This window comes from Haemaphysalis longicornis, unplaced genomic scaffold, assembly GCF_048455015.1.
Source record: "Haemaphysalis longicornis isolate Haplotype H1 unplaced genomic scaffold, Haemaphysalis longicornis Haplotype H1 scaffold_4, whole genome shotgun sequence".
Taxonomy (NCBI): domain Eukaryota; kingdom Metazoa; phylum Arthropoda; class Arachnida; order Ixodida; family Ixodidae; genus Haemaphysalis; species Haemaphysalis longicornis.
Genome location: NW_027526361.1, coordinates 134,047,891 through 134,074,459, shown reverse-complemented (window position 1 = coordinate 134,074,459; position 26,569 = coordinate 134,047,891). Strand labels below are relative to the sequence as shown.

Sequence of the window (26,569 nt, the reverse complement as noted above, 5' to 3'; positions counted from 1 at the left end):
TAGAGGTTATAGTGAACTAGAATAGTTCACTGTAATAGAGGGGTGTCGTGCGGGGAGAAACCCAATGGAGAGCGCTGGTCCCAACCGGTGAACGTATGTTTCTTTTTTTTTCTTTCAAACCTTTATGAAAAGCTGGATTGGAAGCTGCTGTTGAAGAGCTGATAAGTAGTAGCGCCTTTTTTGCAAAGAACTCGATATTTCGTGGCGATTCACGCAACTTTTTTTATGTCGAAAATCCGCTTATCTCGAAATATTTCCCAGTTTTTACTACTTCGAGTTAACGAGGCATTACTGTAGTTTGCTCTAGAATATGTGATCTGGAAGTTAAATTGGCATTTATATATATTGCGGTGATCGTACCTAGCGCTGTGATGAGAAGTCCGCAACAATGAGCACACACGTGAGACTCTTGTCTTGGAGCATTTTACGACAGCAAATGTTCCGCACTGAAACGCCTCCGCTGTCGATCTTCATACACAATACCTCAATTGTAGATTTTTCGCATCTAGAAAAGTTTCTCCCGTGCACCTGTGGTAAAATGTAACTGCATCGTGCGCTTCGCAGGCTGCGAGCTACCTGTTTAACAGACCGAAAGCGAAATTGTTCCAGCACTTTACTCCAAGCAACATACTTGGGTAAGTACAAGATACTTCGGCAATGGGCAACGCCTTAATTTTTTTGCGAGCTATTTGACTACGCCGCTTGGTGTCTACTGGGCTACGGATTAATACCTCATTTCTTAATAATGCAAGATTGCAGTTGTACTGTTTAGTTAGTATTCGACGAATCGGCGCCATGGTTGAATCAGCTTTTTGTGCCTTATGAGTGACCCGCCGTTAACCGGCTTGTTTACGAAGGCAAGCGTCGGAGTCTTTTTAACTTTGATATTAGCTACTAGATCAACTGTACACTGACCTTAATATTCCTTAGACGCTCGAAATTAGTGGCGGGGGGGATGTGCTGCGGCTTTCAGACTTCTGAACTTGGTTTGTACTTCACACTGAATGCCCACATTCTACCTTTTTTTTCGGCCCGACAATGTGTCAATCTAATAAATAAGAGAATGCATATTAGTTTGTCTGGTAATATCAAGCGAACAACAGCCGTAAATCACTTCGCTATATTTTCTTTTTCTTGAACTAAAATTTTAGGAAGCACGGAATGTGGGGACCATTGTTAATTACACCTCGCGCACTTTTTCCAGATTTCTTGCATGCGTTTCACGAATATCCATTGTATTCTTAAAACAGCGCAAAGGGACGAGGACGGGGCGTAGACGGGACACCGCGCAGACTAACAACAGATGTTTATTGCACAAAATTACTTAACTACAGATTTCTGTTGCAACGAATGAGGGAAAGCGGCAAGAAAAAATGACATTTCAAGCTGTCACTGCAGCTCACGCGCTGCCACCAGACAAAAAGGAAATTTCTTTGTCGGTTAACAACACCGAAGGGTAGCTGACACATGTGTCTTTGTTAGAATATATATCGTACGCTTCAACGATCTCCCGTGTCATTTCATTGTTACCTTCATAAATTATATTAAGGTGGTGGTACCCGGCGATGCCCGGGTGGGCCATTATATTAATGACGCTAATGGGTATAAGACGTGTTCATTTATTGGTTAGTTGTCATATTTGCTTAGTTCATCCTGAACTGGCACACACTCAGGAACTTCCGCCTGCTGTCAATGCATGGGCTCTAACCGCAAACGCGTCGTGGTAATGCGAAACGTCTGGAACTCGTGTTTTAGTGTGACTCTCTTTAAACAAATTGCACCAAGATGGTGCACTCGAGTGAGTGAATCAGTGAGTGCAACACGTTTTTTTGAGCCAGTGAAATGGGAGTGGTTCACAATTTCAGAAAGCCATGTGATGAGCGGGCAGCCTTCGCTCTGTAGGAATTGCCTGGACATCCAGATCGCTGTTAGTCACCAGGTTCTCCCACAGCGGAAGGGTGGGAAGACTGAAAGGAAGAAGGGGGAGGTTGTTTTGCTTACACTCTTAATATGAGGAAGAGTGCCAGGTTTTAAACACAACTTCGATTCGGCAGGAGATTGAGCTGGGAACACACGGCGGAGGCCGGCTGGGTGAGGTATTCTTCCTCATGGGAAGAGCTATCTCAGCAGATACGAACGATGCTCATCGGTACAGTTTCATGATACGTAATGGGATCTCTACGGGAGGCGTGGGGTTGCAGGAAGTCGCAACAGACGGCGAGCGCTAACCTTTGCGCTTTTTGCCGGTCCGTTATCTATTTTACATTTATGATAAATTACAGGGTTCCTACGGGAGGCACGTGGTAGTAGAAAGTGCCAACAGATGGCGAGCGCTATACGAACGCGGAAAAATTCAACTGAATTCCACGTCCAGAGGTGTTTAAATTTTAAAAACCTCGCTTGCCTTTTATCCGCATGTTAGGACAAAATCCTTAAAATGATTTTTGGGCATGGCTGGGCAGCATTTGCTAGCAAAAACGAATGGGATATATCAACTGGCTGTGTGGTTATTGACGAATGTGTAAAAATACAGTGTTTTCCTGAAATCCTGCTTGCCTCTATTTGGTGGGTGTCATAGAAAAATGTTGCAGAAGAGTGTTTAGATTCCTGATTAAGTTGTCTATCTCAACAAAAATCAGTTCAATATCTCAAATAGCGTGCGATAAAAAAATTGTTATCTGAAAAACTATTTCACCGCTTTTCACATTCCCCATGGTGGAATTTTTAAATTTTTTAGCTATACTGACCTCCAACACGGTAATCACAACGTGGTCATGAAATCTGAAGCCGTTGGAAAGAGCAGTTTGGCTAGGCGTGGACATCACCTGTTAGGCCTTTTTGGCTAGTCAGCCGTGTCATTTGTAAAATAAAATTTCGCCCCTTTAGCAGCGTCGCAGGGCGAAATCCTTAAAAATGGTTATCTTCACTTGTATGAGTAACATATGCTAGCAAAAATCAGTCGGATAAATGAATCGGCGAAAGATTTATTTGAGGATCTTTAAGAACACCAATTCTTTTCCGGAATGCGGGATCACCTCGATAGTGTTGGTTAGGACGAAATCCAAAAACTACTTTTCAGATATTCTTAAGGGCTACATATATCAGCAAAAAGCGCTTGAAAATGTGTCAGGGTGAAGGAGGTAATCACGAATTTAAGAAAACACAATTTCCCCCTTCCCCTCGGTTACGAGTGCAATTTCCAAAAGTCTCCCCTTAGTGAGCCTCTACGCCATGTCGCAAATGTACACCGGAATTTTGAAGTCTCTAGATGTAGCGGTTATCGCTGGGCGTTGATGAGTCGGTCGGTCGGTCGGTCGGTCGGCCGGTCGGTCGCACGGTCGGGCACTTCATTTTATAGAGCATTTCCTAAGGTCAGGATAGCAACCAAAATCTTTACAATGTGCGCCTAGATGTCAGTTATCTCCCTTTTCCACGTTATTGCGATGCTCGCGCAATCTGTCGTTGACACATCTTGGTGTTTTTCCGATATACTTTTTTTTCATTCTATGTTGACCATTTATCTATTCTATGTTTATGTTGAACCATTCTATGTTGGCCGACAAGTTAGAAAGTGGCATGAACTTTGAGATTTGTAGAATGTATAAACAACTAGTGGGCTGCATGGTACAGTGGTTTCTGTGAAGGTTAGTATTAATGAAGCGCAAAATCGTCGAGATCGGTTTTTGAGGCATTCTTGACAGTTTCTTGTGTGTATCTTCTGACAATTCGCGCGTTGAGGGGAGACAGTCTTTCCGAATGAGCTTCACCGCTGAGTCCGAGAAATAGGAAGCTTCAGATATCAAAAGTCTACTAAAATGAAAAAAATTCACGCATCTCCACGAAGCGAACCATGACGAGTGGGCGAAGCACTGGGTATCGTTCTAACCGTAAATCACCCGTGGCATTGCCCACTCGCGCATGTAAATTAGTGCCAACGCGTGTGTACAGAATATACAATACCAATCCAATCCAATCCGATACATTCCAATTTAATCCAATCCAATCTATTTCAATCCAATCCAATCCAATCCAATGCAATGCTCCTCGCGCATGCGCAACACTGTGTACACGGACGCCAAGCCCCGTACAAAGCGAGGTTCTAAGGTGCATTGCCCCTAAAATTGGCCGCATATCTGCTCCCTTCGCTACAAATGTCGTCGAAAGACGATAGTCTTCTGCCGCCTCTGCCACGTAAATGCCTCTCATCTCTTTCCCGCCCGCCTGTCATGCTGCTCCCCTTCCGTTTCGCTCCTCCTACGATAAACACAGTGAAGGTTTTCTCAAGTGAATTCACTTTCGCCGGTGTCCCACTGTTCGCGGCATCAACTGGAAACATTTGTTACTTTTCAACTTGGAACACTACCCCAAGGAGGCCTGCGAGCGCTTTTTGTATTTTGAGGTCAAAACATTTTTTTCAAAGCGTATTATTTTGTTTCTTATTGCAAAAATCAAGCACCCATCTATAAAAAGAAAAGAACAATGCCAGTATCACTTATGTCTTGTCTCGAATATAATATTTCCTTCTTGCTCAACAATTTCTAAAAGTATGAACATTGCCATCAGATGTAGTAGTTTAGAAATTCTTTGGCTATATGAACGTCTCGTTCAAGAACTGTTTTTGATCCCCTGGTCGGGCGGCTGAATCGAGGGACAGACAGTCGGACGGACGGACGGACAATATTTTTGCGCGTAGCCCAAGAAAAACTATCGTCTTGAAAACGTCTACGCGTGAACACGCCGCTATTTTCTGATCGTTTCCCCCGTTCAACCCTGCAAATATTTGATTTGCAAACGTGGCGAGCATTTGTACAGCTATCCTCCCATGGAGGTATCCTCGCATCACAATGATCCGCCGACCCTTTCAATGCGCATCAACCAAAAAAATCAGAAAATAAGCGGAAGGCTATTGAGGGAGTTGCTTAGTGCATTCCGAAGTTGTTGTTGCAGATTGCAAATTTTCATTGTCTTGATTGTATTTTTATTTTACTTTCGCTGATTATCTCTGCCTCTCTATACTTTTTTTCCTCGTTAGTCCCCCTCGCCCTAAACGCTGATATCGCTTTCGTTTGAAGTATATCATTTTATTCGGTCATTTGAGCTATATTCTGCTTATATCATATGTCCCTCGGGCAGATATGTTCTTTATAACTACAGAAAGCTTGTGCATCCAGCTATAGCATACAGTGCTTCTTTAAATTGGCATTTCACGCATATACTTAACGCAACTTCTTGCGGACAATTATCTGATTCTATCATGTGGGAAAGATAGCCGGGATCACTTTTCAGACATGGTTACTGATTTTGCCTGTATCATTTTTTTTCGTACTTTCAGGAAATGCAACGACAAGACGTCATACGCAATTCTAGCGAATTTGACGCTGACGCCACTGGACCAAATCGTAAGCATCAAACACGGCATACGCTTCCATATCACGAGCGTAGTTTCGTCCCACTGACCCCTTCCGGAGATCCTTCGCACTGAACTCTGCAAAACGAAGCCTCGGAAAACTTGATACTTGCACGGTTCATTTGTTCAAGTAGCTTGATTATAAAACACGCAACTTAATCGTGCGTGTTACCCCCCTACCTCTATGCTTCTTTGGCATAAAATATTTTACTGCGTAACTTGATCGAGCACTGTCTCCAAATGCTCTTGCCTGGTTTTATCCAGTCCAAGCGGTGACGGAGAGCGTACAGGTGCCGTCAGACGTAATTGGGGCACCGGAGCTGTGGCCGAACCGCATAGGAGGGACGTGTAGCTGCACCGGCGGCAAACGAAAGGACGAGAACACGCATGCGCGCCTGGCGACGGCAATAGCCAACCTATAACAAAACACTTCTATTAACTAGTATTCTAGAATACTTCGCAGCATACTGGTCTCGGCGATGGTGCTGATAGCATACACACCTAAAAATATTTGTAGGAAAAAAAAAAAACTGTCACTTCAAATCCCGGTGAGAGCACCGCTTCCCTGGCAGCTCGCATGCGCTGGAAGTGTGCCACAGACGTCATATGTGTCTCTGCTATCAGCGCCATTTCCCAGACCAGTATGCTGCTAAGAATGCTCGAAGCTAGGTTAAAAGAAGTGGCTTGAGATGTATAGGTGGCTACCGCCGTCGGCAGGCGCGCATGCGTGTTCTCGTCCTTTCGTTTGCCGCCGGTGCAGCTACACGACGCTCCTATGCCGTTACTTGTGGGACGTAGTTCTAAAAAACCGGCAATAAAAAGAACGCCCTCTGTACTTTTGGCGCGCTGGTGCGGTATTTAACAAATACGTAATAAAGACAGAAAGGGTGTAGTTTAATGGTGCTGACGAACAGCGGACAGCCTAACAACCGATAGCCTAACATCAGACAGCCTGACATGCCCAGCAGATAGCTTAGCATGCTACGACAGGTGAAAAGGAGGCGAGAGGAAGAGGAGGAGTAGGAGGAGGACAAGAAGAAGAAGAAGAAGAAGAAGAAGAACAACAACAACAACAACAACAACAACAACAACAACAACAAGGAGAACGAGAGAGAGAGGAGAAAAGGAATGCACAGAGTAGCGACATAGAGAGTTCCGTAGTTTGGTCCATACTGGTGAAATACACACGATGACGTGTTCGCTTTCAAGTTGAGCAGAGTTTTGAACACCGCGGAGTAACCCGCGAGTGCAGCACTTTCAGCTATTCCATAGCAGTCATGCTAAACAAATACAGGAAATGTTCACTCTGATACCCAGGAGACAGTCCTGTAGCACATGTAAGATCAACAAAAAATGAATGCGTAAGAAATAGCTAGGAACCTGCGGAATATTCGGACTCACGTACTCGTATCCAGAAAGTTTAGCTACCAAGTACCGATTTATCAAATGTCGCTTCACTTTTACCCTCAATGTTTCCCAAAAATCTCAGCAAGCCCGTAATTGAAGAGTAGCGACAAGTGACGAAAAAGTAATATACCGCATGCATTTTGATCAGTTGAAATTTATGCAGACCAGAAATCATACAAGTAGTCCGTAATTTTTGGTGTGTTACGTGTAAACCCACGAGCATTCTCAATGAGCGCTTTAAGGCGGCTGCGTGGTGTTTAGCGCTTTTTTGTCGCGGAAAAGATTCGGAGAAATTTCAATTGGTGCAAATCAGGACTCAAACAAGTCATTCGTTATTTTTGGCGTGTTACCTGTAAAACTATGAGCATTCTAAACGAGAAATATTACTCTCTAAGGCAGCTGCGTGGCATTAGCCGTTTTCTTGTCGCAGAAAAGATTGTCCGTGGGCGCATAACCCTCACACATGCTGCTTCGAAAACTCCCAAGCGATCTTACGCCAAGCTTTCTGCGCTTGTCTACGCGTTCTTTTTTTTTAACTTTCGCTCACTATACTCACTGGTCGCATCTCCTTTTTGCGGCGTCCGAACTGATCATTCCTCCTTTACTTTCAGACTTTTAGCTTTTTCCGGGAAAAACTGTTCTCTAGGCCAGAAAAGCTGTCCTACGTGAGCCCAGATTCCATTAAAGAGATCAACGAGATCAGCAAGAGCATCGTGGAGCTCGAAGACCAGAATAAGCAGCTCAAGGAAATGGTAAATATGTGTCTGTTTGTATCACTCAATTTTGAGGCTTACCAGAAGCATTTCACTTTCTGGAGCAAATGGTCGCCCAGTGTGACATAATGTGTCATAAGATAAGAAACTAACCAATGCCATTTCCAAAATAACGCTGTTATTTTAATGCAGTTGCATACAAGCTAACTGACGGAAAATTTTCACCGCTAGTACGGGTCTTTTCTAGACCCGTGTCTAGAACCCGTCCCTCCCTCCCTCCCTCCATTCAGCCGCCCGGCCAAAAAATCAAAAAAAGTTCTTGAACCAGACATTTATATAGGCAGATCATTTCCAAACCAATGTTCATACTTTTCGAAATTGTTGAGCAAGAAGAAAATATTATATTTGAGGCAATACATCAATACATAAGTGATATTGGCGTTGTTCTTTCATGTTACACAGCATCAATACATAAGTGATATTGGCGTTGTTCATGCATGTTACACAGCATCAACGTTGATTTCATGTTCAACAACAGCGACTGTTCGAGGGGGCGCATGAGAATGTTACTTCGCGACCATGAATTCAGGGGCACTTTTTCCGCTAAAAATTCGTTTTCCTAGCAAGTGTGACTAAGAATGACAGGATAAATGCTCCCGCTCCTGCTCACAGCGATGTTTAATGTTCTCTACGAAGACCCACCCCTCCAGGTAACGTGTGCTTAAGAAAGATGCCCAAGCGCTTTACTTCGCTTTTTATGCGAACAAATTAACGTAGACGAGCACGAATAATAACAAGAAAGTATGGTGCACTTGCCGCTTGTTTCAGAACAAGCGTTGCTAATTGCTTCTTCTTCTTCGCCAGCCAATTGGGTACTAGATCTACTTTTCCTTCTGAAACACACGTTTTGTCTCTCTTAAATAGGAGAATTTTTAGACGCCGCAGCGCTTTCCCTGCAACCTATTTCCCCTTATGTTGATCGTTTGGTGCACCAACATATTTGGAATTTATCACTTTAATGTTAACGCTCATACAAGGAAGACACGTGTAGAGTTTTTGTTGTTATTGTTAAAGGTGCACTTGTGGCTTATCACGGTATCTTTCGGAAGCAGACGACTCTGCCGCGAACTTTTCAACAAAAAAATTGCCGATCCCAAAACAGAGCTTGAGACACCTTTGCGCGCTTTTGGAGCCATACTGTACAGTAAAATTTGCGCATAAGCTAAATCCAAGGAAGTTTCTGCTGATGCTGCTGATTGCAGATGCCACAGTCAACTATAGTGAGACCAGTAGAACTTCCCAAACCCTAGCCTCGTAGTCTGGAAGAGTTATCTACCAGGTGCCTCTCACATGCACGTGAACTGCAGTTTATGCCTAAACATTCCGAGGCGATTCTTCCCAAACATTTGTCCATTTGTGCGTCTGCCAGTAACGTATGGTACGGTGCGCTTCATGGGTGTACGCACGGACAACATGGGGTATTTGGTAAAAGGCGGTAGGTCCTTTTTTAAATGCAGAGCATTTCTTTAACTCGCGGTGTCACCCGGCGTTGGCGTGCCTCGGCGTCCGCAACAGCCGTTCCAGGTGCGCCCTCTCCCCCACTCCTCCTCGCCTGCTCTCCGCTCCTCCTCGCGTGTTCTCTGCGTGCTCGGATCGCGTACAGCAACAGGTGGGGCGCGCATGCGTCGTAGTTTGGCGCGGGAGCAACAACAGTTGTGGCGTGATCGTGACGTAGTCGTGACGTGGTCGTGGCGCGGTCGTGCTGTGATGGGGCGGTTCTCGGCGTTCGCTCTCGCTGTCAATTTCTTTCGAACCAGATAAAATCGGGTATGTGCGCTCCCCGAAAATGCTCTGCATTTGACCGTGCCCTCGCGAGGGGGATGTTTTTTTTAATAAACGGCCATTCACTTACTAAAAGTGCCAAGGCCCTAGGGCCAGGGCTTCCAAGGCAAACATATGGCGGGGTGCAGTGCGGAGCTGAGGAATGCCTACCCACTGTCCGATGATTACGATTCCACAGTTTCTGCATTTTTTTTTTCATTCCACGTGCATTCATTCGAAACTTGGCTCACGTTTGACATTCATATTAAATTCATGTTTGACATTTTATGTTCGCCATTCTACGTTTGCCGTAATTTGCGTCTGCATTTAGGTTTTGTTTATCGGCTCATGTTATATGCTCTGTATTGCCCGTCCTACATTGCCCGTCCTACATTGCCTGCATTACCCGTATTGCCCGTCCTGTATTGCCCGTATGTACTACATAAATAAAAATGTGCATAAATTCAGAGAATTCTCTACCATTGCGTAGCATTGTTATGCCGCTTGTGAGGAGTACCAGTTCCTTGCAACCAAATACGGCTTCCCAATGCAACCAAGAGGCTAGGTTAATTTATTCTTTTTAAGTTTAATTTAGTTTTTTTTCGCCAGTAATGTAAATTTATACCATTTTAGCGATTAAGTGGCTTTATTTCGCTAATTTTTTTTTAGGATTCAGTGTCAACTGCATAGTCGGTTAGTTTACGCTATTTTTTATTCGTATTTCCAACGTTCTTTTTCAGGTTTTTTTTTTTTTTTAGTCATCGGTTTTTTCTTCGGAAGATGTTTAAGATGCATATTTTTTATTTCGTCACAGCAATTATTGTAATTTTTTCTAGTGTTTTTATTTTCGGGTTTTCAAAATTCTTTTCAGCCAATTATCTCCTGGCCGGGGACATTCTCGAGGCTTAAAGTTGCGTTTGAATCAAGTTTCCCCCCCCCCTTCTCCACTTGCACCATTATAACGATTAAAGGTGTTACTTCCGCCAACCCTGCATTTTTGTAGGAACTCAGGGGGATATACAGTTTGCCATTTTCGCTATTTTTATTCGTATTTTGAATCTTCTTTTGCGGACTTTCTACGTTTATTATTCGGTTGGGGGGGGGATGTGTGAGATCTATATTTTTTTCTTTTTCAGGTCGTTTTTGTGAAAATTTTGTTCTTTCTATTTTTCTTATTTTGGGGTTTTCAAAACTATGTCCAACGAATTATCTACATTTCTCCCATTATAACAATCAAAGGTGTTACTTCAGCCAACTCAGCATTTTTGTAGAAATTCAGGGCTTTACGTTGTTAGCCATTTTTAATCGTATTTTGAGCGTTCTTTTGCAGACTTTTTTCGTTAATTTTTCGTCGGGGAAACCTACATGACACAGTTTTTTTTTTGTCGGATAATTCTTGTGAAAATTCTTTTTTATTTTTTCTTATTTTTTGGCTTTTCAAATTTCTCTCCGAGCAGTTATCTACAACAATTACACAAGTTATTTCCGCCAAATATGCATTTTTGTGGAAATGCAGGGCGTTTCACTATAGTAGCTGTGGTGATAGTCGGCAAAGAATGCTACGCATTAGTAACTGTCCTTGTTTGGTTGCCTCATTTTTGCTGTCAAGTAAACTTACGACGCCTTGTTTTCAGATGGAACGTAGTCCCGCGTCAAAGATATACACAGATTTTATGGTAAGTGTTGACGCCTCTTTTTTTTTTTTTTTGTATTAGACTCGATTGCTTCTTGCCTTTTTGTCAGTAACCTTAGGCACCTTTTTAAGCCGTGAAGTTACCCCTGAAACTTCTATGCTTTCGTCTAGCCGCAGTCGCAGGTAATAAGAGAATCGAGTCTGTGCTTGCTGGGAATTTCAAATCAACTCATTCATGTGGCCAGAGATGGGCGCAGCCGAAATCCTCCTTCACATAACCTGGCGTTGTAGCTTACGTCACGCACTTGGGTGGCCAGGAGCACGGTGTGTAAGGCGCAACACTCACGCATTTTAGGGCTGAATGTGCACCAAGGGCTGAATATCGACTTGTTTAAACTGAAAGACTCCGCCCTTCATAGCATTCCTGGCTTGAGTTCAATGGCCAACGACGACTCGTTTGCTTAGAAATTAACCAATAATCCGTCGAATTTCTCTCTAGTTTCCTCCTATTTTACAGAGGAACAGTATTAAGCTGGGCTTACATATATTTTTTTGCGTCCTCAGATCAAAACTCGCGAGACTTCAATTGTCTGTAAAGCGCGAGGCTTTCCATTGCCCGAGGCGTTAAACACTAACAACTGCTTCATTTTTACAACGCATTGCCTGATAAACGAAATGTAAACACCGCACGGTGCAGGTGAGCTCTTACAGGATGTATATCTCTTAGATAAAGTGCCCTGTCTTGGCACCCAAACCTCGTGCAGTGCACCTAATAATAGGGCAGGTTGGCGAGGTTCTATCATTATGGAAAAAAAAAACGTCTAAAAGTTAGGCTGTAGCTAAAGCGCAAAGTGCAACCACCGCTTGTGAAGCACCATCCCTAGGTTTCGAAGGTTTGAAACGTCGTTGAAGATACAGTGTTAACAGGGGGAGTCGGGGTAGAGAAATTGCTTGCGTTTCCAAAAAAAAAAAACGAACTAGTTTGGGAAGAGCCTTCGTTAAATATTAATCTCACTCAGCCATCAAAAAAAAATTGCTTCTGATCTTGGCGCCCATCTAGTTGCGGCGCGCTTAAGTTTGCATCCGCACGTTGGCTTGAGGCAATCAAAAACGCTCAACAGAAGGAACTGTAGGGACTGGGACGGGATCCCCTCCACCCCCTCTTTAACAAAAACAAAATAATGCGCACAAGCCAAATATAAAACACTACGTCGATATCAGTATCAGAGCGAAAGCTTTACTACGCCCTGTCTCGCAACGCCATTCGTCGCAATGACCTTGAGCTGAGAAAGTGTGACATCATGTCACGTGATCCGCTGCGGACAGGCGCCGAAGCTGCACTCGCTCGGAGCCTCCCCGCTGCGCTACCACGTCACTGGGTGAGCGTTTAGCGGTTGCTTCGCCGCCGCTTGGTCCCTCAATATCGTCTGCGCATGCGCTTCAGCACAAGCGACAGACGGTAGCCTGACTTCACTGAAGCACCGCGTGCATTGTCTTTGCAAAACCTAGCCAAACAGCACTTTCGCTCGTTATAGCTAAGCGTACAAATGTTAAACTTCACCAATTTTTTTTCATTACATAGCGCATAGCCATTCAAACGCGAAGTACGCTGATGAAAAAAATTAGGGTCGCTATTTAAGATTAAAAGCCTTCTCTTTATGTTTAAAGCATGCGCGTTGGAAGGTAAGAAAATTTGTGGTAAAAAAAAATGAGGTCGGGGTCGGAGCAAGCGCGAGCCGGGGATTGGCGCGCCGGGAAGGGAAAACAGCAGTGGGGAAGTATAATTGGAGAAGGGCTCAGAGAAAGCGCGATGCAGCGTGCTATGAGAGGGAAACAGCAATGCCAAAGGAAAGTAAACCACTGCTAACTTCGCTGCTGCCGCACGTGCAGTGCGAGACACCTTGAGAGGCGACAACACTCGCGGAGGCGCGCAAAAGGCTTCTGGCGATGGCGAGCGAGGGGGGGAGAGATAAAGCTTTACTTGATTTCCGGGCTGCCAAAAAAAAAAAGTGGCTTCAATTCACGCTGTGAAGGTGGTTGGAAAGTAAGGCTATAAACGACACCCACAACGATTACCCATGCGACCTCACTTGAATTCACACACGTAGCTCAACAAAGAGTGAAACCAGAGACTCTGCCAGCCGTTACATAGGATTCACCGGTGCGGCGCCTTGAACGCAGCAGCGTCGGCCACTTCCGGGTCGTCACATGGTATTTTTCATATTTCGTGCGCGGTTTCTTTTTCAGTCAGAATAAATGAGTACGCAATTCGTCACTGAAAATACCACAGTTAGATGCCTAAGATACTGTCGTGGACACCTACAAGTGCCTCATTGACACTTTAATGATTGGGACAGTACTTCTCGAGTTAGATCAGAAATTACAATTAATTAATTATATCTCATTAACGAAAAAATTACTGTCCGCTACACTCCACTGTAGTGGAAACATTATGCGCTAGAGCATAAACATTATCCTCTTTTAGGTGAGGAGTACCTTAGGACCGCACAGTGTCCGTCCGCGTCCGTGCGCATAGCATTTACAATCGCAAAATGTCACACGGGGACCGGCAGGATTCGAGCCTGTGTCTGGTAGACCACACAGAGATAGTGTCAGTCGTGTCACCCATTAGGCTATGACCGAGAGTTAGTACCCGAGAGTCAAACGGCTGACTCCCTCACCTGTAACGGTGCGGAGTACCTTAGGACCTCCTGCAGTGTCCGCCCGCGTCCATCCGATCGAGCGCACACCACCATCAAGCGAAAATCAAGCAAAATTTAATTTGAGCCGTGAGTTGCAGTTTCATTTGGGGAATAATCAAGGTGCAACTCACGGCTCAAATCGAATGACGCTCGGGGCGCAAATCGGATGTCACTCGGGGCGCAACTTGGATGTCATTTCGAATCCCCGTACTCCGCACCCTCGCCATCATCCACGGAGTGGAGATGCTGCCATTTTTGTTAATTTTGGTGCAGGATAGCTAGGACACCCTGTATATTGTACATATATGTAGCTATTAGTCGTGCATATATGTACATTTCTATTCTCTCCCTCTCTCTCTCCTCTTTTTTCTGTCTGCCTGTATTCCCAATTCCCCACACCCTCCACCAGCTGGCGTTCCGGTGTCCACCCTTAGGTGAGACAAACTACGCCTGCTGGTGGTCTTTCCTTTTCCTTTTAACAATAAATTAATTAATTCATTCATTCATTCATTCATTCATTCATTCATTCATTCATTCATTCATTCATTCATTCGTTCGTTTTTATTGATCAGTTGAGTGCTAGTGCTATCAGTCGAGTTATCAATTGAGTGCTAGCGATCGCCGGCATTAATATCATTGCTGTTTTTGAAACGCAGTTTCTTTAAAGACAATGTCTACCGTAACTTTAAACACCCCTCACAATCTGCGCCTTCGCAGTGAGGAATATACTAGGTCGTCATCGTTACATGCACCTTCATCAAATACTTTTAACTTCCGGTGAAGAACAAAACGATTCCTCTAACATCGCTTGTATATTTTCTCGACAGTCTTCCATAAAAAATGTCAAGTTATCGACCGATAAGATTTTGAACGAGAAGGACGGTACGCCGCAATTAGACTTGGCCATTGCGACGGTGAGTACCGCAGCAATTTGACGGTGCGACGCTGACGGGACCTGTTTCATGCAATCATATCTCATTACGGCGCGTATAGTCTGTTAATAAGAGCCAGCCTTTTTTGTTTTTTGTTTTTTTACCTGCCGGTGTGGCTCAGTAAATGAGGCGTTGTGCTGCTTAGCACGTGACTCGAGTTCGATATCAGCTGCGGTGGCTATTTTTTAGGGGCTCGGGCTGTCGGCGCCTCCTGTCGTCGTCGTCTGATGCAGTCGCGGTACAAAAACACCGGGATACTCGTTTTCCAACGCCTCGCGCTAGAACGTAACTCGTACTAGAATAAAAGTGTATAGCGGATGAAACTGGTTCAGAATAAACTAGCATGAGTTAAAGATTTGTGGAACGCTCCCTGTCCGCTTCAGCAATCGTCAAGCGCAAGAAGGAGCTGTTGGGTAGACGGGTTATAATCTCTGTTACACTCTAATACGCACCGGTTCTCGATGCTATGCCTCATCTGGTCGGGTGGTCGTTCAAGGCAAGAAAAGGCATACTTACCTGGTACCGGGGCCTCGTTGATCACCGGGCACTGCGCTCGCGTTGACCCCTGCCATAACCCCAAACTGGGGCAGATGGTGCATGCAAATTGCTTAAATACGGTTCAACCCAAGAGACGGCGCCACTGCCTCAGCAATCGCACGATTGGCCACTGGCGCTTCTCCGGCGCTCAATCAGAGCACGCCGTGTGGCAAGAAACAGACTTACAATCTTTGAACACACTTGTACACTGCATGCTTCGCTCCTCCCCAGGTTTCGCGTTAGTGGAGATGACCCGGGATTTTTTATGCAGGCGTATAACGAAGCCCGTGTGTTGTGATTTTTTCGGCGCACGTTTAAGTTCCCCGGTTGCTTTATTAATCCGTAGACCTTCACCAAGGCGCTCCTCATAGCCCAAGTGGAGCTTTGGCGCGTAAAACCTAGCACCCGATAATTTTTGGTCCGCCCATCTGTTTGCCATGTATGTAGTGTCAGTCCCTCAATTCTGCCTTCCGCACAAAAGGTTAGACTACTTTTACAACAGTATTGCATAAAAACTTCTACAAATCACTAAATCTGGAAACACGCTTCACACGTGTCAACTTTTTCAACAAAAAAGAAAACATTAGGCATATTTTAGGCAAAACATAAATGCACAAGTTGTACTCGCGGTGTTATTTTAAAAGTTATAAAGGCGCTAGCTCCCGTGGCTCGTGCCTTGTAGCGACGTTCCAACAAGTCCCACAGTAACGAAATGTTTCAGTAGATGGCACACGACCAACGAAACGAGGTAAAATTCAATTGACTTGAGTAAACCGCCACCGTGTTTATCGTGGAAGGAGCGATCGAGACGGGAGGGGGAAAACGTGACAGATAGGTGGGGAATGCAAAGAGGCATTTACGTGGCAACGGTGCCTCTACTACGACGGTGCCTCCTCTGCGACATTCTACGATAATTACCGGGGCAGTGCTTTGCTTTTTGAGGCTAGAGCGGGTTATCTAAGAGCTTTGTGGGGACGTATTGACAAGATTATATTGTATGAGTGGTCTGCGGAAAAGAAACACAGACTATACGGCACATAGTGTTGGAATGCGAGGGTATCCATCCAAATCTACACGAGGGAAAAATTCGGCTTCCAGAAGCTCAAGGATTTAACGGTAGCACAGAAGAAGTTAACTTCAAGGCTGTCGAGGCGACGAAAAGAAGATTAGAATGCTGGTGGACGAAAAGCAGAGAGGGGAATATTAACTAGGACAGTTACCACCTGTAGCAGGGAAAAAAAAGTATTTTGTGCCTAATAAGCTTTTTGCGCCTGCACTAACAGAGCTAATATTAAACCAAGAGTGTAAAACATAGGTATATTAATCCTTTTTGGTAAGATGACACGTCATCACCCCGCTACAAAGGGGAAACCAATAGCAATCATTCAATCAATCAATCAATCAATCAATCAGTTAATCAATCAATCAGGCGGCACAAGACTACTGTCTTAACACGAAATTTGCAGCGGGATGAGCAGATCCGCTGCCAATTTCTTTCTATCTGCCTATACTGTGTCACAGTGAGACGTGACCTGTAACGTATCCGTACCATCGTCGCAAAATTGTTATCAACCGGGTATGGCCACGGGAACACTCCGGAGGAGGACTGCCGCGGTAGACAGGTATGAAACCACAAGGACTGCAAACTATACAACCAGACGTGTATCTCGTCAATCCCGCCCGAGTTAGTAAAGGTTACGATAGCCCTCCGCCCCCATCTGTCTTATTTCGCGGCGTAAAACCCGTGTACAGATATTCATGAACGACGGGACGGGATTACCAATAAGGAGTGACGTAGCCGCAATTCTTTTAATAAACTGAAAGTGTCAGGCTGACAGACAGCACCTTGCAGAGTGCAGTTTGCACTAGCAGAGTGCAGTTTGCACTAGCAGACTGCACTCTGGAAAGTGTTTTACTTTATGTAATTCAAAACCTTCTCTTCTAAAAAACCCTAACCACGTGCGGCTCACCTAATCTTGTTTTATTTCTTATATTTTCATGCTGCGCTCCCTTCACCACCTTGTCATTCTCCAAGGCGCGTTCATTTGCGGGAAGGTATAACCACAGACAAACAGCATGTTTGTCGGTGAAAATGTTGGCAAACGCCTCACGAGCCGAGGTGGACAGTTGCTTCACGCTTACGTTACTGAATAGAAAATATACTTGCGCATTACGTCATGTACGCATGAACACGACTGAGAATCGCCCGTTGCGGCCCTATTGGATGTTGCCGGCGGCTTTTAACGGATACAGGGGCCATACGATAATAGCGGGGCGCCTGCCACGAGCGCGCGCCGCCCGCGGCCGCGCATGTGTTCATACATCATACCAGCTCCTCTGACCAATGATGGCTCGAGCCATCATTGGTCGGAGCAGCTCTTCCGAAATGAAAAAAAAACGGTTTCACCCGAACAGCGGTGCCTTGGCACCCAAGGCAACAATGCAGAATTCAATATCGCTTAAGCATTGTATAAGGGAAAAATCTGTCAAATATTTGCCGTCGATTCACAGGCGCACAGTGACAGAAGAACAGAGAACGACCAAACGCGTGCGCAGAGGGATGACGCCATCCAAGCCGGCCGCAGAATTTGTCGTGGCGGCCCTGCCTTCGCGCTTTTGCCAACCTCGGTTCCAGCATTAAGCTCCTCACGCTGGCACCTAGATTCCAGGACATCGGGTTTCAAGTTTCAAGTTTCAAGTTTATTTGAGACATGTAAATTACATGGCTGAGGAGGAGGGGAAAAAAACGGAAGCCTATTCGAAGACTGGTGGTCTAATGCGTTGGAGCTACCCCTGGCGACGCGCCGTGCACGCAGAGCGCTCCGCGGACTAATTTTTACGAAACGGAGATTTTTAGCGTGCGCCGAAATTTTGACACAGGAGCACTTTGGTTGGGGCAAGGAAGCCTATATCGCATAACACTCCTGCAAACAATGCATTATATTTCAAACAGGAAATCTGTGCGAATCGGTTCTATATATAGTAGTGTTTAAAAGCTTAGTTGCTCAAATTCTCGGCAACATGCCGAGAGATTGTTGCACGAGGGAGTACTGCTCCAGCTGTCCTGATCCGCAGATTTAGTATTTCCCCCTACAAAATTACGAGTAAGGTAAAGGGAGTGGCGGAAGTGGACGAACTATAGGAGCGGTATCTAGGCGAAAACGCGATACGCAGCGGAATGAAACATTAACGAAGGCTTCGGCCACCGGATTCCCTGTGCCTCGAGCAAGTTACACGGATTCCATAGTTGAAAATGCTAAATGATAAATCCTGTGAACGTAAACATTGCTCACCGAGGTGAGAGAAGTCCAGAGAGAGACTTGCGCGTCAAACCGTATAAGGTTGTTCAACATCCACGAACGTAACGCTTCCCGAAAATCGCTGCTTCCAGGAAGCCCTGCTAGTCGTCAACGAATCCCTGTGGAAAGCGGAGGTGGTCAAGAAGCAGGCTCTTGACGCGGTAAGTACGCCTGCGGTCCATCCGCTAGGATAGCTTAATAAAGCATGGCAGATAACTGTCGGGACTACGATACTCTTGCGAAATCTCACTACTTTCTACCTGTTGAGGCATTCAGTCGCAAGACGGCCTTCTGAGCTTGACAGAAACCTCAGCAAGTTGAGATGAAGTATCGTTTATGATGAACCAGAAAATTTTCCGAACTTCAAGGTGACAACGACATTGTCGATGGATATATGATCCTTCAGCGCATCACAGCTGTGCAAGTAGCGCATGTATGGCCGCGAGGCCCACTACTGGAGAGGCCGGCGCTGCGATCGTTTTGACGTCACTTGTAGGATCACCGTTCCTATCTTGCTGCGTAGTTGGCTTGCAGCGCGTGAACCTTCGCTTAGGAAGCGCGTTCTAAAAGTATTTTCGTGTTAATTTCCTTCGTTTGAAGTTAATTCTCAGTGCGTCAAGCGCAGTTCGACCTAATGGTGACTGTATAACCGTATCAACTGTGGTAGATTATCCGCAAACACCATGAGCGTGGTGGTGTATTACGCATGCGACCGAAGCATAAGCAGCGGCTTGTTTCCCCGATCAACAATGTGGACTACGACGATCGCCGAGTGAAATTTCTAGATTTTCCTTGTTTGCAAGAAATGTGTAAAGCAGGAAATCGTGAAGCGTTAACTGCTCGCAGAAGCACACGCACCCGCCGTGCCTGCCCGCACAGCCGACGGTGCGCGCGCTCGAACCGACGCAGGTCGCGGCAGCAACAACTTGTCGCCGCTTTTTAAAATCCCACAAGTCGTGGAAAAGAAGTTCCAGATTGGTGAATGACTGAAAGTGGATGTTAGTGTGATGCAAAATTCTGATAGGTAGTGTCATCAGCTGTGGTTTTAAATGCAGAGCATTTTAGTAACTCACGATGTCACCCGCGTTGGCGTCCGTAGTCCGCATCACTACGTAGTCCGCACCCTACACTATATAAAGAAATAATACCTTCCGGCGCCAGGTTTCGATCCCACGACTCTGCGGGCGGAACGCAAGGTACACGGCACTTTACCGACTGCTCCACGGAGCCGACACAGAATGGAAGGTTACGCACGCGCCTTATATCCTTGACTCATTCAACCGTCGGCCACAGGTGCGCCCTCTCCCCCGCGTCCTCCTCGCCTTCTCTCCGCTCGCAACACCCTCTCTCGCCGCGTTCGGTTCGCGTTCATGTGGTGGCGCAATTTCGGCGCTATAACACTCTCTCGCGAAGGGCATTGGATTGGATTCGATTGGATTGGATTGGATTGGATTGGATTGGATTGGATTGGATTGGATTGGCTTGGCTTGGCTTGGCTTGGATTGGATTTGGATTGGGTTGGATTAAAGTGGATTGTGTTGGATTGTGTTGCGTCATAGCCGCGCCACGTTGCGTCGTAGCCTCTCCACGTTGCGTAATAGCCGCGGCAGGGGGTTCACGGCACGTTTCACGTTTCACCATCGACTTCATCGACAATGTCTACGCTGGAAGACAACAATTACAACAACAACAACCAACACGTAATCCATAAGACTTGCAGGCACGCCCCCCGCGGAAATGCTCTGCATTTGATCGTGCCCCTTGCGTGGGGGATGTTTTGATTTTTCAAAGCGATGCTCAAATATCTGCCGCGATTTACGCCGACCGGCCGCGGAGGTCGGTCCCGGCAGCGCCGGCCCGTTCACGCACGGTGCGGCGAGCCGCCGAAGGATGGCTATGCTTGCGCGCAAGAATCGGCCGTGGCCGTGCAGGTATCTTGATCGCCGATCGTTTCAACGGAAATCACCGCACTTACCGAGTTCCCAGCGCGGTGAAACGTCCTGTTAGGGACTGTCACTCGCAACTCTAACGGCGATGGAATATCTGCTGCGACGCCAAGCCTAAAGTTCCCAACATCCGATTACGTGCATCCGAAGCCGGCTGCGAGCTGTTGGCGAAGGCCCTCCCGTCGCGCACGCGCGTGTTGCGTTTGAGTTCCTCTGACTTCTTGGGGGCCCCCAACGCTCGGTTCTCCCATTACCCGAAATCATTAAAGACGCGTTTCGCCTCGTACGCAGCCTCGCCTTCTGTGAGAAGTCGTGAGTTTCGAAATTGATGCTTGAGAAATGCCGGCTTACTGTAAACATACAAAACACGCTGCAATTATATATTGATTGATTGATTGTGGGGTTTAACGCGCCGACGCAACGCAGGCGATGAGGCGCGCCGTAGTGGAGGGCTCCGGATTAATTTTGACCACCTGGGGATCTTTATCGTGCGCCGAAATCTCGTACACACGGGCGTTTTTGCTTTTCGCCTCCATCAGAAAAGCGGCCGCCGCGGCCGGGAATCGAACCCGCGACCTCGTGCTCAGCAGCGCAACGCCTTAGCCACTGAGCCACCGCGGCGGGTTGCAATTATATATTACCACGCCGTGCACCTAATGAAAACTAAATATGGCCTTGTCCGAACCCGCTCGAAGGCGTTAAAAACTCGCGTTCATACCGTTCATACATTGCGGACAAGTCGCGAAATTAAACAACAGGCTACGACCCGCCGCGGTGGTTCAGTGGCTAAGGCGTTGCGCTGCTGAGCACGAGGTCACGGGTTCGATTCCCGGCCACGGCGGCCGCTTTTCTGATGGAGGCGAAAAGCAAAAACGCCCGTGTGTACGAGGTTTCAGCGCACGTTAAAGATCCCCAGGTGGTCAAAATTAATCCGGAGCCCTCCACTACGGCGCGCCTCATCGCCTGCGTTGCGTCGGCGCGTTAAACCCTACAATCAAGATTAAACAACAGGCTACGGCAGTGATCGTTAATCAAATCCGGGCATGACTATAAAAACATCGTAGGGGAAATAGGCACTGATTAAGCCAAACTGCAGGCCATAACAATATTTTTAAGCGTGTGCGGCGAAGCAATCTGATCAGCGTTCTCGCGTCATTCATTTACCAGGCAATACGAGCAGTTCGCGCGGGGAGATCATAAGTGAGCGACGCCTTTCCGTCGCTGTTACAAGGTGTTTGTTTGCACACACATGTCCCGTCACAAGTATTTCACAATGAATTTACAGCGTACTTTTCTCGGCATCAGCTGCATCGTCCTTGGCGTTAGCTGGCTGCGTATGTAAGAGCTGTGGGTCGCGATGGTAGCAACTACCTAAACGCGGCGGTGTCGCCGGGAACAAGCGAGTCGCTGATTTCTTGCCCGAATTATTTGGTTTACAGACAACTTGTTTGGTAATTTGCATCAAATCCACAAGGAGCGGGCGAGACGGTGGCCACATGAAAAAAACGCGCTTCCGCATACGCACGGGAAATCTGCCGTAGAGACGACAACACGATTCAGCGTCCTACAAGTGACGTCACTCGTAGGTGGCGCCACGGCATGTCCTCGAGGCCAATAATCTGTAGTCAGTCAATTTTTTCTTCGTATTGTAAAACCTTTATCTGGTTAGCTAATGCAAGTCAAAGACGGCATGATTGATTCGATAAATAAACAGGGCACTGTCAACTAACTTGACAAGTCCTACAGTGAAAATTTGAATACATGTCGCTGAGTTACACTTGGAGGAATTTAAAGAACCCGATGCATGTAAAAAACTTACTTCAAACATTGCAAGTACATTTTATGACGTATGGTTGGTTTGCGCGAAACCTTGAGCATAGCACACGAATAAAAGGTCGTTTGCGGCATGTCACACCACAACCCATGGAGCGAGAGCCAGAAATGAGCACCTGGCTTGTATTCTGATTCAGAATTTCGCCCTTGCCTGACAGTCTTAACATTGCAACGTGTACGTTTCCTCCTCGATCTTCCACCCCGACTACAACTATATATCTCCGTGTCCGCCATATCGCAGCTCAAGACCAGCGTCGGGGACTGCCGCACTGCGCAGCGGGTGACGCAACTAGGATTCCTGGTGGCATGCAGAATAGTTTCTGACAACATGGTGAGAGGAACATTTTGCCTCCACCTTTGACGAGCGCTATGCTACGTCCGCAACCACCAGGTTCAATTTTTGAGGGGCATATATCCTTCGGGTGGCTTCTACATGTATATAGAGAGGCTCACGTGATGGACAACGTAGTGTTGGTTATAAGCACGCGCGGACGGGGGCATCATTATTTACATCACGTTACATGACTAACTTCGCTTAACTATACTTTATCTTTGCATTCGAAAGCAAGCTATATCTGACGCAACGCATGTTTTCCGTGTACGGAGAGCGCACAATAACAATGGAGCCGATAGGTGCACCAAAGTCCACAGATGCTCGAGAACGCATAAGGTACGTGTAAACGTGAAATAGGTGTGTCTGGGGACTTTTGGTGGTCACGTGTTTATAAAAGACACTGATTTCAGCCCACCGGACTACTGCAATATCAGCTAAGCAGTGCAGTGTGGGCCGCGGAGACCACCTCGAAGGAGCGATCTGGTCGCGTAGCGGATTGCGCCGGAATGTCTGGTTGTCGTGTAGACACTGACAGTGACAAACGGAAATATCTCTCGCGTTCACCCGCATAAATCTTCTTGCTGCACTTTTACGATGTTGCGAAGTATCTGCGTGGCCCAGCGGAAGAAGTAGAACGCCGCAGTGGGTTGCTGTAAACAGTCTTCGATCAGTTTCCCTCTTACTGACCATTGTACCATTATTGTCGCCTGGTTATCATTTGCGACGTCCTCCGCGGAATGCATGCACGTGGCATATTTTCTATGCGCCCCATTTTGTGAGAAATGAAAGAGACATGACCATTTCAGAAATCAGCGTCAGTGACGACGTAAAAATGGACCCTGCAACACTCTTTTCAACATTTTCCAAATCCTAAATGCTTGCAGAACGTAGTAAACAAACACAACGAGTAATTAGAATTGGTGGTCACAAAGTGCCTCAGCCAGAGATTTTTGCTCCATGCCCATCAAATAAGTTAGAAACGTGCTCAAAAGTTTGTTTTTTTTCTCTCTCTTTTGCGGTCTTGGCGTTCTTCGAGCGCTCGAATTACGTCATTGCAGCGGTGTAGCGGCTATTGGCCGGCTTTCCTTCTGTTTCGGCAATGAACGCATTCGACAGCCACTTTAAAAAATGTCTGACAAATTCGTGCGCATAGCGTCTGTGTCTCAGAAAGTGATCGCGTGTGAGCGAAAGCACGGCGGCGCGCGCTACTCTGCCGTTATCTCGCAGGGCATCGGCCCAAACGAGCATGTTTTGTAAATCGTGTTTGAACATTTCGCGCAAATGTCACGTGGTTCAGATGAGCCACACAACGAGGACGGCGACGAAGGACCTCAAGGACAGATGAACGTGCAGCACGCAGAACTTGAAAGTTTCCTTTCTCGGGCGCCACTATAGACGCGGAGGGCGGTTTTCACACACCTGTCCGGCGCAGGCTCGGCTATTGCCCTCCCCCTCACGCTTTCGTTGGAGCGTCTCGCTCTGCCTCGGCAAATGGCCCTCCCCCTCACAATTTCGCGACACTCTCCTCCTCCTCCGTTTTCTTTCAGTGTTCTTTCTTCCCATCGTTCACTCGGTTACAACGCCGCCGCGAAACCGTAGTAGCGACGGCCGAAGTGCTGTGCACTAAATGAAAGCCACAAAAGCAAAGAAGAAGCGATGGGCGTATCTGCTGCGACGAGCAAAGCACGCAGTGCCGCTCCGTGTTTGTGATTGGCGGTGCATACAGGCGCGAAGGAAAGAGCGAGAGTATTTATCGGAAGCGTTGCAGAGTTCCTTTAACGACCGATTGAAGCGTCGTGTGCTGTGCTATTCTCGTGGCGCAGAACGGGCTGTGGCTGTCGCTGTTCTGCTGCCTGCTCTGCATGTTCGTCGCCATCCCGGTAACGCTGATGCTCAGCCGCTACTTCCTGCGCATGCGTAGCTACACGGTGAACGGACAGGCCGCCGACGAACTGTACGTCCCAAACCTCTTACTAATTACGCATCTGCGACTCCGTGGGGAGGGTAACGGGGCGTCTATAGGCTCCGCTAGGTGGAATTCTAGTCCTGTGTGCATGCTGAGTGTATACTCGGTGACAACTTAAGAACGGCACCAGAAGTTGCCGCTGTGCCTTACACCGTAGCCGGATGTTTCTCCGCGCGGCGCAAGTAGGGCGTTACTGGGAATATTTTGAACATGGCGTGAGCCGTTCCCGTGATTTTTTTGGACTTGATATGCTTATAAACGACTCCAGTGACGACAAACAAACTGCGTGAGACAAGGCAGACGATATCACGCATTCGTAGCAAACCCCTTTCAAAACGCGCGCCCACTGACGTCACGGGTCCGGCGCTTTGGCGGAGTGATACACTACATGAGGTGGTGCCGTTCTTGAGTTGTAACCGAGTATAGCGATTCCCACAAAAAAAAAATACACCCGACAATGAATTACAGCGGACGTTAAATGTATTAAGAATGGGGAGCAGCCAATAAACGCCGCGGGGTGAGGGGGATGCGTAAGGGGAATGAAGCGATGCGACGGGGACTTTAGTTCAGTTCACAAGCTTTGTGCAGCACGGTAGATGCTACATTGTTGTCATCGATTCTCCCTTTGAGCACGTCTAACTCACCGTGATATTCTACGGTGGCCCGATGAAGAAGCGCGACAATAGGCCTGGGATCTTGCTGTTCCGGCTGCCCAGAGGAATGACACAAAACTCCTCCCAAGGCCCCAATGCCTGTTGTCGTTTTCCTTCAGCCGGCCTGGAGGGTAGAATGTCATGGTGAGTTAGAAGTGCTCTGTGGGCGGAACCGTACTTTGTCGGTTGCCTAATTACTGATTCAGCTTGTTAAAGCTTCTCATGCAATTTCGATTTTCGAATTAACTCATACAACCTTACTCATCTAAAATTACTCGTGAAATTTTAACATGCAGCCCAACTGTACGTCTCTAATATCCGTGCTACACGTACGAGCGTTTCGAAGGCCTTCGAGTCGAATGTCATTTGACTCAAATGACACCTTTGAGCTGCTACACGACGTTTTTCAAAGGCATGTGGTTAAAATGGCATTTGAGTCAACGGAGCACGACAACTGACCTTTGAGAGTCTCAAAGGCCTTTGAAACACGAACGGTCGTACCCTCAGGCTCAGTTTCTGCAAGCCGTAATAACAAAAACAATTATTTACGAGTAAAACTGTGTGTTTGAAGTGCAAGATCTTCATAATTTTTCACTTGTTCACTTGTTTTCGTTCTCTGTCACTCGTTCTACGATTACGAGGTAACTTGGTACTCTCAACACCGGCGGTGCGAAAAATGACAAAGAAACTGGCTGCCTTTTGCATGTTTTGTGCGCGCTTGTATATAGTTATCAATTTGATCTCTAATAATTGCTTTTTTGCCCATTTTAACTCTAAAATTACATTTTCGCCAAGAACGAAACATAGCAGCAGTGGCGACACCAAAACATGGCGGGCGAACGCGGAAACTTTCAACTGCCTTTGAGAATGGTCGTGTAGATCGACAGAACTCCTTCCAGTTCGAATGACATTTGAAATTTCGAAGGTTATTCGACTGAAATGTCCTTCCAAACGCTCGTGTAGCACAGGTATAACACACGTTATATGATCTAAAAAGTGACGTACTTCCTTCTAACAAACGGTACAACAGTACATGTTTCTAACAGACGTTGTAGGTTTAAGGCCACAACGCACTCACTATAGGCCAGCTACAGTCAGTCAGTCAGCCGTCGTGGCGTATGCGTGCGTACTGGTCTCGCATTCTGCAGTCCTTGTGTTCCGTTATTGTCCGCACCCAAATTTAGCCGATTTTCGTTTCAACTCGATTACTTTACTTTTGTTGTTATAGCACCCTCGGCCATTTTGGGCCCCGTCCCTTGGTCAAAACTCAGGATATTCGACCTAGCCAGTTTACTAATGTTCGCGCATTAATACAAATCGATTCATTCAAAACAGTAGGGGAAAAGTCAGAAACCTTACAGAAACATGCGATACAGAAGTTACGAC

General features: G+C 46.5%; 1 protein-coding gene across 1 annotated transcript in view; it reads left to right on the top strand.

Moving 5' to 3' along the window:
• The window catches only part of LOC144180019 (uncharacterized), a 45,675-nt gene that overhangs the window by 5,906 nt on the left and 13,200 nt on the right, over nt 1-26,569 (top strand). The window contains exons 4-8 of the mRNA XM_077708427.1: nt 7,426-7,566; nt 14,511-14,597; nt 18,544-18,612; nt 22,472-22,561; nt 24,388-24,518. Coding sequence (XP_077564553.1) covers nt 7,426-7,566; nt 14,511-14,597; nt 18,544-18,612; nt 22,472-22,561; nt 24,388-24,518 — 518 coding nt within the window. The remainder of the gene's footprint in view (nt 1-7,425; nt 7,567-14,510; nt 14,598-18,543; nt 18,613-22,471; nt 22,562-24,387; nt 24,519-26,569) is intronic.